This window comes from Thamnophis sirtalis, unplaced genomic scaffold (assembly GCF_051295495.1).
Source record: "Thamnophis sirtalis isolate CommonGarterSnake01/CBP01778 unplaced genomic scaffold, rThaSir2_p1.2 scaffold_2, whole genome shotgun sequence".
Lineage (NCBI taxonomy): Eukaryota > Metazoa > Chordata > Lepidosauria > Squamata > Natricidae > Thamnophis > Thamnophis sirtalis.
The window spans coordinates 152,011,447-152,026,020 of record NW_028261382.1 but is presented as its reverse complement, the minus strand read 5'-3'; the positions used below and the strand labels follow the sequence as shown (position 1 = coordinate 152,026,020).

Sequence of the window (14,574 nt, the reverse complement as noted above, 5' to 3'; positions counted from 1 at the left end):
AGATCTGAACTGAACAACACAGATGATGAATGACTTTTAGAAAAAGGATGCTTTCCTTTTTAGATAAGCAAGAAGGAAAAACTGGAACATCTTAGAACAGCTACCATCACTCCATCAGAGAAGACTCATTTTAGGGTTATATCTAGCTGTGATACAATTGAAGATGATGTTCTGATGAATGATTCAGTCTGTACAGTTTTAAAACCGGAACCAAGAACACACCCGCTACTTAAAGAGCTAGATATCAAAGACAGACTTGCTTCTGCAGTAACAGAGCCTATTCTGGACATTCTTGAACATTCTCCTGTCTTGGATTCGGATATACTCCCCAGCCCGCTAGTGGAGTCATCATCAGAAATTAAGCCACCAACAAAACTTGATTCTCCATCGAAGAAAAAAGGTATACACTTCTAATCTAATTTCTTAGTTACATTTTGAAATACTTTTCTGTTTTTACTAGCTTTCAGATATTTAACCAGTTTTGAGAGGTAAGCAACAAATGTATACAGTAGTTTTGCTCGCAACCATTCTTTTAATCTAGGATAAAGAATAATTTGTATCTCAGACATGAGCGTTTTGATTTTACATAGTGTAATTGTTTTTCTATAAAAATTACAGAAGAAAATATTCATCTCCTTAATCCTGGTAGCCAGCTTAGTGCTAGTTGCACTATTGTCCTCACAAATATTCATTAGTGGCCCTGTACATATGTTTTAACATATTTGTAATTATAAAAATCCAAATAGGAAGCAAACCTACTACAAAGCTCCACCTAGTAGATAATATTATCTTTAGAGTAATGCCTATGAGCCTCAAAGTTCTGATTGGGATGGTAGAGAAAATCATAACAAGCTGTTTTGCTTTTCAGTAAATGAACCTTTTGTGACTGGTAATGGCAGCCATTTTTTAGTTACCACTATACCGATTTTAGTAGTATAGGTAATCCTCAACTTACGATCAAAATTGGAACTGGAACTGCTAACAATGCAATTGTCAAGTTAATCATGCCAGATTTTACAACTTTTTGCCAGAGTCATTAAGTAAATCTGGTTTTCCCCATTTACTTTGTCGGAAACTCCCTGGGAATGTTGTAAATGGTGATCATATGACCCCAGGATGCTGCAAGCATCATAAATACATTCCAGTTGCTAAGTGCCTGAATTTTAAATGTCACTGCAGAGATACTGCAACAGTGTGAAGATTGTTCATAAATAACTCATAAGATGGTTGTTAAATGAAGGGTCATAAATCAAGGACTACTTATATAATATGTGCGCTTAAAACTACAAATTTTAGAATTTTCTTTATTTGCCTTATCTCCTCTTTTCCCCCTTCTTAAGAAGCCTAAATAGAAGGAAGTCATGTTCTTTTTGAACAGTATTGGATAGAATGTAACCAAGGGTGGGATTCTACCGGTTTGGGTGAACCAGTAGCTCTGACGATCAGATTGGCCCACCTGCCCGCCTGTGCCATTTTCCTACCTTTTTTTTCTCAACTGATTAGCGCGGCAAAGTGGATAGCCATGCAAATCAGCTGTGTTACTCCTCCGAAGAACCCTGGAAGTGAAGATTTCTTCATACTGCGTGTGCAAATTGCACGATCACCAAACCGGTTGTTAAACCGGGAGGATACCACCACTTAATATAACAGTTTTGCCAATAGAATAAAATATATACAGTTCATGTTTGAACTGCAGTTGATGCTATTGTTTGAATTTGGTTGTTCTCCTAGGCGCTGCTTGGAGTGTCCAAGCACGGATTAACTTCAGCTTGCTGCCCAAGGAACTGAGTTTTAAAATTGATTGTAGCTCTACCTCTTGGTTGCCTCAGAGGCTCAGTTTCAAAAAACTCAGTCGCCCTATAGGACGTATTTCTGAGTCTCCAGTCCTTGTACAGCAAGCTGGACCCCTGATCCTAGAGTTAGTGTAGCTCCTTTTATTTTATTTCTTCATTTTTAGCTTAGTATTTAGCTGTATTTACTTTGCAGTTCTTCTGTTGCTTATCAAGCCTCCGATCGATCTGATTGCCTCCGCAGAACCAGGACAGGCTATTTGCAGCACTGACAGCCCAGGCGCTGTTCTGGGTGAATGTAAGGTCGGGGTGCTCGGGGCAGCAGCCCCTTGAGCCTGAGGGGCGAGCTAGGCAGCCAGAGATCCCCTCATGAGGAGCACTAGGCTCCCCAAAGCCCCGTCGCCGCTCAATTCGCGCGTGCGAGAACAGCTGCCATTTTGGATTGCCGAATTTGGCGCATTCTGTTCCTTTTGGCTCTCTGCCTTGCTGCGCAGCCTGTCCCATCTTGCGGATCGCCACGGAGGGCCGTCCTAAGCCTAGGGTCTTGCACTGGGTGGCCAGACAGACTCTTGCCCTCCTCTATCTTGGACCAGCGGCCGCTGGGAACTTGGGCCTAGCCAGCCTTACTACCTTCCTCAAGGTATCTGCAGGCGCTTGGCTGATTCAGCAGCCAGCTCCACTAAGGCCTCATCTGTCATTCAAGGCCTAATACCTCAGGCCCCACTGGAGGAGCTCCTAAAGCTTCCCCAGGTGGACGACCCTATCATGACCCTAACCTCCCCCTCTTCCCGCGGAATTACTGGAAGGGCTTAAGGCAGAGGACAAGAGGGCAGAATCAGCGGCTCTTAAGACCCACCAGGCTACTGCCTGGGCCATGCGCGCTTCCGCCAGCTCCTCTTATTTTGGCAGGGCAGCCCTGTTCTGGCGTCACAAGTTGCGGGAGGGGCTTCTGGCCGGAACTCCAGAACTAGGCAGGACATCACTAAGATTATTGCTGCCGTGAAATACTCTGCCGACGCCTCCCTTGTGGCCACAAAATTTTCCTCCAGGGCCCTGGCCTCGAATGTCACCTCGAGGCGCCTGCTGTGGCTTCGCCACTGGCAGGCTGACGTGAAGGTGAAATGGAAGATGGCTTCCGCTCCCTTCAAAGGGGATAAGCTCTTTGGGGAGGCCTTGGACCCATTCCTAACTGAGTCCAAGGACAAACACAAAGTGCTCCCTCCAGTCACCAACAAGCAGGAACGGAAGGGCCAGCCCTTTCGTAAGAATTTCTTTCGGAACAGCAAGCCCTCCACCTCCTCCGGCGGACCCAGTCGTGCCTACGTCCCCCTTCAGGATCTCTCCCAGGATAGGTCCTCGTTTAGGGACAGAGGCAGGCAGCAAGGGTTCCGCAAGCCTTTCCGAGGGGGTTATTCAAATAAACCCTTTTGGAAATCCAAGTGACCGTCACAGGTCTCCCCCCATAGGCGGCCGGCCCCAGCTCTATGCCGCCCTGTGGGAGGAAACAACGATGGACAGTTGGGTCAGGAACACGGTCCGCCACGGGCTGACTCTGGAGTTCCTGTCCTTTCCCCCGAGAACCTTCCTCCGTTGCCCCATCCCCAGGTCCGCCCACAAGCTCCAACTGATGAGGGCGGAGATAGACCACCTCCTGGAGATAGCGGCCATAGAGGAGGTCCCCAGGGGTCAAGAAGGCAGGGTTTTTTATTCCATCCTCTTCCTGGTCCCCAAGTCATCAGGGGGGTGAGGGCGATCCTGGACCTCAAGAAGCTGAACAAACATCTAGTGTACAAGCGCTTCAAGATGCAGTCCCTCCAGACCATCCTGGGCTGCGTCAGACGGGGCAATCGGCTGACTTCGATCGACCTGAAATAAGCATACCTGCATGTTCCGATCCACCTGGCGCATGGCAAGTTCTTGAGGTTCCAGTTCGCCGATCGCCATTACCAGTACAAGGCCCTCCCCTTCGGACTCTAGTTGGCCCTGCGGACGTTCACCAAGCTGCTGGCCGCTGTGGCTGCACGGCTCTGGTCTCTTCCCGTGAGATTGGAATGCTACCTGGATGATACCCTTATCCACTCGTCGTCCAGGGGGCAGGCCTGCGCAGACCTAACCACCACCATCAAGGTCCTGCAGCTCCACAGGTTCTCAGTCAACCTCGCCAAGAGCCACCTGAACCCGACCTGCAGAATCCAGCACCTCAGAACGATCATCGATTCCGAGACCTGCCAGGTCTTCCTCACTCAGGAGAGAGTAGACAGCATCTGGACCCTGGTGAGGAGCATCCGCTCGACTGGGTCTGCATCAGTCGTCTCCCTCTCGCAGCTGATGGGGAAGATGGTATCGTGCATCTCGGTGATCCCGTGGGCGCGGTTGCACATGCGAGAACTGCAGTGGTTCCTGCTCCCTCTCCAAAGGAGGAAGGCCAGCAACTCCAGATGCATGATACGGGTCCCCTCGAAGGTCCTCCAATCCCTCCGGTGGTGGCTGTCGGATGCCCTCCTCATGGGCAGTCATTTCAGGGAACCGGAGCGCCTGATAATAACCACAGACACCAGTCTCTTCGGCTGGGGCGCTCATCTAGGGACCTCGGTGGTCCAGGGCAGATGGTCGCAGGCGGAGCTTGCCCACAACATCAACTGGCTGGAGCTCCGGGTGGCAAAACTCACCCTGCGCCACTTCCTCGGTCAGGTCAGGGGCCATGATGTACTGATTCTGATGGACAACATAGCCTCCAAAGCCTACATCAACCACCAGGGCGGCATGCGGTCCCTGGCCCTGATGTCGGAAGCAGAGGCCCTGGGTCGCTGGGCAGAGAGACATCTGGCCTCAATTTGAGCAAACCACATCTCCGGCGTGGACAATGTGACGGTGGACTGACTCAGCAGGACCACCATCCAGAACTTGGAATGGTGGCTGCACCCGAGACTGTTCTACCAGCTGTCCCAGAGGTTCGGCCACCTAGTGGTCGACCTGTTCACCTCGCCAGCCAACACGCACCTCCCCCGGTTTTTCACCTGGTTCCACTGCCCCGGGGCGGAAGGCACAGACGCTTTAAGATCCCGCTGGCCTCCGGGTCGGCTGTACGCCTTCCCTCCTCTTCCTCTGATTCCGCAAGTCATCTGGAAAATACTGGAGGAGGGGGCGGAGGTGCTTCTGGTAGCTTCTCACTGGCCGAGGAGGACTTGGTTCGCCGACCTGGTCAGCCTGTCGGTATCCTGGCCATGGCGCATACCTCAGGAGCAAATCTCCCTCAGTCAGGGGGCTGTCCAACATCCGAACCCCCAGTGGCTGCAGTTGGCCGTCTGGCACTTGAGAGGGACCTCCTGAGGCTTCACTGTTTTTCTGACAGAGTCATCCAGATGATTCAAGCTTCTAGACGAACTTCCACCGTCAGAATTTATGAGGCAACCTGGTCGGCCTTCTCCCGTTGGTGCCTCAACTGTCACCTAGTGGCCTCATCCGCGACCATCCCGCAGGTCCTCGACTTTCTGCAGAATGGTTTGGACAAAGGGCTTGCGCCCAACACACTTCGTAGACAAGTGGCTGCCCTGAGCACCATTCTGTCTTCTGACTCTCAGCTACGGCTTTTCAGACATCCCCAGGTCAAGGGTTTCCTAAAAGGGGCGTCCAACATCTGTCCGCCCCCCCATCCATAGGTACCCTACCTGGGACTTGGCTGTTGTACTGCAGGCGCTTGCCGCGCCACCCTTTGAACCATTGCGGACAGTGGGCCTACGCCACCTGACCCTTAAGACTGCCTTTCTGGTTGCCATCACCTCGGCCTGCAGGATATAGGAGTTGGCCACCTTGTCAGTTAGAGGTGACCTCTGCATCTTCCACTCCGATAGAGTCATCTTACGGTTGGATCCCGCCTTCGTCCCGAAGATTAACACCGTCTTCCACAGGGCGCATGAGGTGATACTTCTGGACTTTTGTCCTCGTCCCAGGCACCAGAGAGAAGTAACATGGCACAAGTTGGACGTGCGGTGGGCAGTGCGCATTTACATAAAGCAGACTGCTCCTTTCCGTAAGTCGGAAGCCTTATTTGTTTCTTTCCAACCTGCTTCTATGGGAAAGAAGGTCACGTCCTCCACCATCGGATGCTGGCTTAGGGCAAGCATCAAGATGGCCTACGAGACTCAGGCCAGACCAGTTCCTCCTCGTATTACCTCACACTCTACGAGGAGTGCAGCGACTTCGGCCGCTTGGGCTACTCAAGCGCCAATTGAAGAAATTTGCCGTGCTGCAACGTGGTGTGGGCCGTCTCCATTCATCCGTAACTACAGACTTGACACGTTCGCCTCCGCTGAGGGGTCATTTGGGAGAAGGGTCTTGCAGAGAGTCGTGGCAAGCACCGTGCCCCCAGACAATTCTTCCCTCCCGACTTCGACATAGCTTTGGCATGTCCCGTGCTTCGACACTCCAATCAGCGCCTAGGAGAAAGACCGTTGGCTTACCTGAATAGTCGTTCTCTAGACGCTGCGGAGTGTCCAAACCCACCCTTAAGGTGGGGCCGCGAGGTGTGTTTTTAGGTGTCTGAACTTGGGCTTTGACTGGTTTGACTTATGGACTATTGATCTTCTTTGTTTTTTCGAAACTGAGCCTCTGAGGCAACCAAGAGGCGGAGCTAGAATCAATTTTAAAATTCAGTTCCTTGGGCAGCAAGCTGAAGTTAACCCTTGCTTGGACACTCCTCAGCGCCTAGAGAACGACCATTCAGGTAAGCCAACGGTCTTTTGCTTGCAGTTGTTTCATTACGGGACATCTTTAAATATCTGCAAGCAAATAATCAAACTCAAAGAATTCCATATAAGAGGATTTTCAGAGAGAAAATACCCCAGATCACATAGAACTATGTTGTTTAGCTTGCTGGTTTACATTTTATTGGCAAAATGTAATGGTAAAGGGCTTTTTCCCCCCATACAGAAGCATTTCCCTTGAAGTTTCTTTTCCTACTGTATTTTTTAGATTCCTCACTTGATCAATATAACACTTTTACTTTTTAGGGATACATAAAAGAAGTCAGCACCAAGGACCTGATGACATATATTTGGATGATCTGAAAGCTCTAGAACCTGAGGTTGCTGCTCTTTATTTTCCCAAAAGGTATTTAACAAAAATTTAAATATTGCAGCAAACATTTCGGAAATGTTGTATGTTTAATATCTGTTTTAAGAATATGTATGGAATCAAAGAGAAGCTGCCAAAAGCATTCTTGAACTCTGATGTCTTATCTTAAACTGCTTAACTGCTCTCTTTAAGTAACAGCTGCATATTTTACCATATTATTTTCTTTTCAATAATATACATCCTTTTTATAATTACCCTGATACAGATGAATAAACCTTAGGCTACTTTGAAAAATAAGTTTTTAATTCATCAAAGTTCCTCAGATATGAAGGATAGAAATATCCTCCCTGACTTTTTAATAATTGCATAGCTGACTATGAGACTCTCCTGTTCAGATATAAGTGATCTTACACATCCACTTGTTCAGTGACTGTCCATAGTTAGGTTGGTGATAAATGAGGAAGACTTATGATGGATCCTTGTAGTTGTATTCATTGCAGCTTCCCTGTGGTCAGATGATTATGATTTGGCCACTAGGCAACAAGCCTGCAATTACAACATTCCAGTGTCGTGTGTTGGTCACAAGACCACCATTTATGACCTTCATTGCTGGATTTCAACAAGAAAAGTCAATGGGGAAGCTGGAAGAGGTTGCTAATGGTAATCACATAGCTGAGAGGCTGAAACCATGCAGGATTCTGTTAACAGTGGCAACTGGGATGCTGGGATTGTCATGATGACAAGTTGACACATGTCATGCCTTAGAATCACATCAGTTAGCAACACTGCTAATGCTTCAGTCCCAATTAAGATTATTTATAATATACAACTCAAGTAACAGAAAATAAAATGCAATGGCAGTCTTTGTACCATACTTGATAAGTGAATGTTACTCATTGCAAGAAGAGTTTGAACAGATCAGCCTTTGATTTAATTGTATAAAATAATTTCTACAAACTTACAATGTAATGAACATCTAAATGATCTAAAATGGCTGTATAAATAATATTTAAATTTTTCGTTTTAGAGCCCGTATTTTTATGACTGTTTTGTACATTTATATATAAATAATTTTAATTTTAATTTTATCTTTCATTGATTTTATTTTAATTACTTTCATTGTTGAGAGTCAGGCAGTATGAAAGTTTAATGAATTATTATTACCATTGTTATTGTTGTAAAAGGCTTCTTTTATGCTCTTTAGTGATTCTGATCCGGGTACTAGACAGTGGTTGGAGTCTGACACTTTCTCTGGGTCCCAGTCTCCACAATCAGTTGGAAGTGCTGCTGCAGACAGTGGTACTGACTGTATGTCTGATTCTGCCATGGACTTGCCTGATGTTACATTATCTCTTTGTGGAGGTCTTAGTGAAAATGGAGAGATATCGAAAGGTATATTTTTATCCTATTACTACTTATATAACTTGGCAGGGTGAAATGAATACAAGAATCTGCAGTATGAAGCTACAAAAGTGTGCTACGTGTAAGATAGAAACTTTCTTTCTGAAGATAAGTTCTATGTAGATGCACAATGTGTAAAATGTCTAATTGTATCTACCATTGGAAGTTTTTTGTATTGTTCATTTTCTGTGATAGAAACATACAGTATATAGAAATAGGCATCACATTTACTTTTATTCAGTTTAATAATATGTTTATCACTAATGTTCAGGAGAATCCTCCTAACACATTATCCTTGTTCTTTTAACTTGAATGTTTTAATCTTTATAATAGAAATTAATGTCTTATGGATTTATTTTCCTATAGTTAGTGCAATGAATTGGTGGATTAATATAAACAGGCTTTGCCATACATGGACAAAAGTTGTGTCTGTTTGCTGCCTAATTTTGAAACATAGTAAGGCCATGTAAATCAGCAGTCCCCAGCCTTTCCAACTCTGTGGACCAGTGGGGGGAGGAGATGTTTTCATGTGCACGCATGATATTTGTGCAAATGGAGCTTTGCATGCTCGCCTGCCACTTGCATGGCCTGGTTCCCAACGGGCCGTGGACCAGTACCAGTCCATGGACCGGTGTTTGCGAACACCTAATGTAAATAGTTGCATACAGTTGCAACAGATACAGTATATTACAGAACTGAGTACACCCCCTCACATTTTGTAAATATTTAAGTATATCTTTTCATGTGATAACATGGAAGAAATGACACTTGGCTACAATGTAAAGTAGTGAGGTATTCAACTTGTATAAGAGTGTAAATGTACTGTTTTCTCAAAATAACGCAACACACATATGAAAAAATATACTTAAATATTTACAAAATGTGTACTCACTTCTGTAATATACCATCTATCAGCCTTTCTTTTTCTTATAACTGTCTTCATTATTTTTATTTATTAATGTTTTAAAAGCATGGCATAGATTTTAAAAATATTATTAAATTATTTTAGGCACTTTTTAGATTTATATGCACGTATTCCCTACTACCTCCTTTGAGTAGTTGAAATATATAATGCTATAATGTATGCTATAATATATGAACATGCATGCTTCTCCCTGTCTTAGAAAGTGCATGCAGCAGGTATAGACAGAGCATAATAAATGATTGGAAATATATTCAACAGCAAAATTATGGCAAGCAGAGCATAATTATATAAAAGGAGTCAAATGAATATATTGTTTGTAAAGATGATGAAACATGTTTCAGTCAACTGATGAAATATCTTTGCATTGCAGAAAAATTCATGGAACATATAATTACTTATCATGAATTTGCTGAAAATCCAAGTCTTATAGATAATCCTAACTTGGTAATAAAGATATACAACAGGTAATGGTATCTAAGTCTTCTGTTCCTAATTATTTTATTCTACTTTTTCTGTATTGACAAATAATGTGTCTGTCATTTTATTTGATACTTAAAATTACTCAAAATTAAAGTTTAACTTTATTCTGAAAAGATAATGAGGAATTGCAGCAGTCTTTATTATACGTGCCGGGAATCTGAGAACAGTCTAAAAGAAATAAAACATTTTGTTTGCAACAAAGAATGTGTACTATATTCATAATGATAAACTGTTATGTTTACAATAGGTATTATAATTGGGCATTGGCTGCTCCCATGATTCTCAGCTTGCAGGTGTTCCAGAAAAGCTTACCACAGGTAATTAAACAACAGTAAATATTCTATGACTATTCACATTAAGCCATAGGTGCGGAGACATATCAAAGTTCTGTGACAAGAAAGTGTTCAGGAGGGATAATCTCTGACAGAAAACACACTCAAATAGATATTCTGTGAATGTAAAAATGCCAACTGAGTAGTTACTGGTGTGCATGATGTGATTAGAGATAGACAAGGTGGGGATGAAATGTTGAGATGCAAAGGCAAAGGCAAGGGTTTGCATCATGACATTGTCCTGCACATTTTGTCATTGTTCAACAATGCAGTTTGCATTGACTGCCCATGCAAACAATATATGAAAGATTACCAAGAGACCCATGTTCAGATCCATATTTATCTGTGAAACCCACAATATGAGTTGTTCTCAGTCTGGACCACTTGAGACAGTGTTGTGAGTATAAAAATATAAGGTGGCCTCATCTAACCTGCTTTGAGCTGCTGTTGCCACTGAAATATTATCATCCTCAAAATTGCCAATTTCTTCTCTGATATAATAGTTAATTTAGAAAACAGCTTTACTTGTAAATTGGAATTGTGTTTGTATATGCGCACACATTAAGGGATAAGTTGTGGACGGTGTATGATATATTTAAATGAGAACCAGTTTTGGTATTGCTATGTTCATTGATATATCTTTGCCCATTATTTTTATGTGGTTGAATCATTTTTTCCAAAATGATTAAAATTTCTTATTTGTGGAAGAATTTTTTATTTTCATTTTTTCCAGTGAGCTGCAAGAATAACCTGCAAGTCAGAAAACATGAGAAATTAGGGTGGATTGATTTGGCAGAATCCTGCAATATGTAATACTGAAATGTTAGTCAGGCAGAGGGAGCTGTTTCTCTTTTTTTAGGGAGGAGAAGTCCATGAAGGTTATGCAATTGTCTCCAAATTTAAACATGGGAAGTAGGAAGTTTAATATAATCAAATAATGACATTAAAATATATATCTGCATGGTACCATGTTATTTATGTTGCAAAAAAGATGACATTGCAAATATACATTCAAAATTAACTCTTTAGACAACAATTGAATCCTGGATTAAAGATAAGATGCCAAAGAAATCTGGAAGGTGGTGGTTCTGGCGAAAAAAGGACAGCTTGATTAAACAGGTAAGAAAAACAACACATCAGCTGTAAATCTGGACTAGTTTAGAGGTCATATCCTAAGCTTTATAGTTCATAGTTCAGAAATGTGGGTTAAACACATTCAGGTATGAAATGAATTTTTATTTATATAATTCACTTTGTGTCACTTGCATCACATACTCTAATATTTAATGCAGTTTATATTTAATGTTAAACTATTTGTCATTAACTATATTGGCTGCAAAGATCTGTGCTGGGTTTGGGGAGGAGTTAGAAGATAGTGATTTTATTAGTCACTTCAAACTGCTGACAATGTGTCTGACAATGTTAAAATCTATGTCAGGTTTAACTAAAGCTGACAATTGCAAATTAACTCAACATCAGAAATGCTACAATGCATCTTTATCATATTCTCCCATTTGTTATCAACACTGTTTACTCCACATCTTCACTCCACATTTCACATCTTGAATTTTTTCCTTTGATGTTATAAACAGTCTAAAACTGTGAAGAAGGAAACTTTCAACACAATACCACAAAAAGTAATATATTTTGAAAATGCATAAGCAATTGCAGGCATTATTTTCTAAAGTTTCTAGCTTGGTCTTATTCATCAATCACATGGCTTTGATTTTGATTAGAACATTTTATTTAAATGTAATTATTAGCCCTACAACCAATACTGTAAGAATGATGTTGGTAATAATTCGGTTTTAGTAATGAAATTTAGTCTCCCATATTGCTCTATTTTTCGTATCAAAAACTTTTTTGTATGTGTAAGTGTAATTAGAATTTTGCTGTATTCACATGTATGTTATTTATAACTTTGGAGTCTGCTGAATAAAGTTGCATCCTGTTCTTGGTTTAGTAGTGATGTTAAAAAATGATTAAATATAATATTGATGCTATTACAAATTTTTGCAGCTAGATTGATATGTAATTCTGGAATGCAATAGTTATCTTTTTGTTGAGGAATGCAAAATTAGGTGGTCTTAACATATTGTTCTGATGGTAGCTTCCAGAAACAAAGGATGGGAAATTTGAGGCTCCAAAAAATGACCAATCAACAACTATAAAAGAACAAGTTGAAAGCCGGTATGTTACTTTAAAAATCAATGTATGCCTTTCTAGAAAATTGAATTTTTTAAAATACATAATGTTTTGAAGTTTTTGGAAGTATTGTACACCATTGATAGAACCTTTCATAAAAAAGATTTTACCCTCCCTCTGTGGAATCTCTTGGTAACACTTTTAAAATCCCTGGCCTGAACTCTGAAATGCAGTATTCAATTCTGAGCTGCATAAAGTAAGAAAAAATCATCATAATATTCCATTTTAATTTTTTCATTTCAAAAAAAGTGCTAGAATGCTATGACCACTGTGGCATTTTTTATTTTTCTAAAATTCAGAATGTAAAAAAAACTGGTTGAGAAACAGTTACCAGAGGTTAACTTCCATGACTAAAGATAACTTGAATTTGGATCTCTTGGGTCCTAGTCAAGCAGCTTAAATAGCTGCACTAGTTCTAGAATACTTGTGACTATACGATATCTTAACTAGGCTTAATTCAATCAATGTTATAAAACCAGCTTTGAATTAGTAAAAAATAGTCTTCCTTTTGCAATATTTGATCCAAATATGCTGTTACATATTACAAGCTACCAGATGCTATATTTAAATAAATCTCTGAAAGTCCGATACATCTTGGTATGTCTATGTCATTTCAGGCCTCCAGATGATGAATCTTCTAGTGATGATGAAACTTCACAGGAATTGAAACAATCCTTAATGACAGATCCTGCTCCACGTGAACATTCAAGCTCTGGGAACACAACTTCTTATAGAAAGTCACTTAGATTGTCTTCAGATCAAATTGTAAGTGTTATTTTATTCCAACATTAAATACTTACGAACCTAGTATAAACTTAGCTAATGTATTTTTGATTAAACAATCAGATCAGTGAAGAGGTTATTGTTTTTCTCAGAATGCAATTGAGAGTATTAAGATCTATTTGGGTTTTTGTCCTTAGAAAGATTTTATAGGAAGTATATTTCAAGCATCTCCCAATTTGTTTTTAATTGGAAAATTAATAATAATAACATTGATAAGAATTTAAATGTATTTGGGATATTAATACATAATGTATGGATTATTTTAAGGGGTGCAATGGCTTAATGGCTAAAGACACTGAGTTTGTCATCTGAAAAGCTGACAGCTAGGTTTGAGATCCAAGCACCACATGATGGGGTAAGCTCCCATTACTTGCCCCACCTCCTGCCCACCTAGCAATTTGAACACATGCAAATGCGAGTAAATAAATAGGAACCACTTCAGTGGGAAGTTAACAACGTTCCATACTTTTCGGTATATAGTCATGCTGGCCATGGAAATTCTTCGAATAATACTGTCTTTCTTGGCTAAGGAATGCAGATGAACATCGCCCCCTAGAGTCAGAAACAACTAGATAGGGGAAACCTTTATTATGGATTATTTTACAATATTTTAATGCTATTAATAATTACTTAATTAGTACTGTAAGTTGTACTAGTATCTCAATTTTATCTCAATGTTATGATGAGTGAAACAAGTACATAACTAGAAACAGACTTTAAAAAACATTCCTTGCACATCAATCCACTTTTAATGCTTTTTTTAGAGTTAAGACTGCCTTACATTTAATTGTTGTTCTATTATTAAGGCCTGCACTGTTTGAAAAATAATGTTAACATAACTCTAAGATCTTTAAATGTTGGGTACATGTAGTCCTTAACTATGGCAAAAAAAGTCATAAAATGGGGCAAAGCTCGCTTAACAAACTTCCTTGTTTAGCAAAAGATTTTGAGCTCAGTTGTGGTCATAAGTTGAGGACTACCTGAAATGTAAAATAATTTAGAAAGAAACTTATTTTTAGTTATTATTACTTATTATTTTTACATCTTTTCATGTTAAAGGAGAAACTGAAGCTTAGAGATGGACCAAATGATGTTGTGTTCAGCATTACAACTCAGTATCAAGGAACTTGCCGTTGTGCTGGGACAATATATTTATGGAACTGGAATGACAAAATAATCATTTCTGATATTGATGGGACAATAACTAAGTATGCTAAAATACACTTTTTTAAATGAAATTCTACAATGATGTTAAAATTCAATTGTTTCCAATAGATATGCTTTGAATAATTGTTACTGAAAAGAACTTTCCCTAAAACCTATTTTGCATGCCCTCATTTTTTTAGTTCTATTCAAGCATTTGAAGTTACTTGACCTGCTGATTTAATCAAAAATAAATTCTGTTAAGAATTGGTAATATATGAGTTAAGACCATTAATTGTTTGTATTTGTTTCTGGATAGGTCTGATGCTTTAGGGCAGATTTTACCACAGCTTGGCAAAGATTGGACTCATCAGGGTATTGCAAAACTCTATCATTCTATTAATGAGTAAGTTATCATTCTTTGCAAAATAATTTGTATGTT

General features: G+C 40.9%; 1 protein-coding gene across 1 annotated transcript in view; it reads left to right on the top strand.

Annotated features, from left to right (window-relative positions):
- LPIN2 (lipin 2) overlaps positions 1-14,574 on the top strand; it is a 42,345-nt gene that overhangs the window by 14,617 nt on the left and 13,154 nt on the right. Inside the window, exons 7-16 of the mRNA XM_014060980.2 lie at positions 64-400; positions 6,800-6,899; positions 8,068-8,255; positions 9,560-9,653; positions 9,917-9,986; positions 11,031-11,120; positions 12,112-12,191; positions 12,824-12,971; positions 14,049-14,197; positions 14,452-14,538. Of these exons, the coding sequence (XP_013916455.2) occupies positions 64-400; positions 6,800-6,899; positions 8,068-8,255; positions 9,560-9,653; positions 9,917-9,986; positions 11,031-11,120; positions 12,112-12,191; positions 12,824-12,971; positions 14,049-14,197; positions 14,452-14,538 (1,343 nt within the window). The remainder of the gene's footprint in view (positions 1-63; positions 401-6,799; positions 6,900-8,067; positions 8,256-9,559; positions 9,654-9,916; positions 9,987-11,030; positions 11,121-12,111; positions 12,192-12,823; positions 12,972-14,048; positions 14,198-14,451; positions 14,539-14,574) is intronic.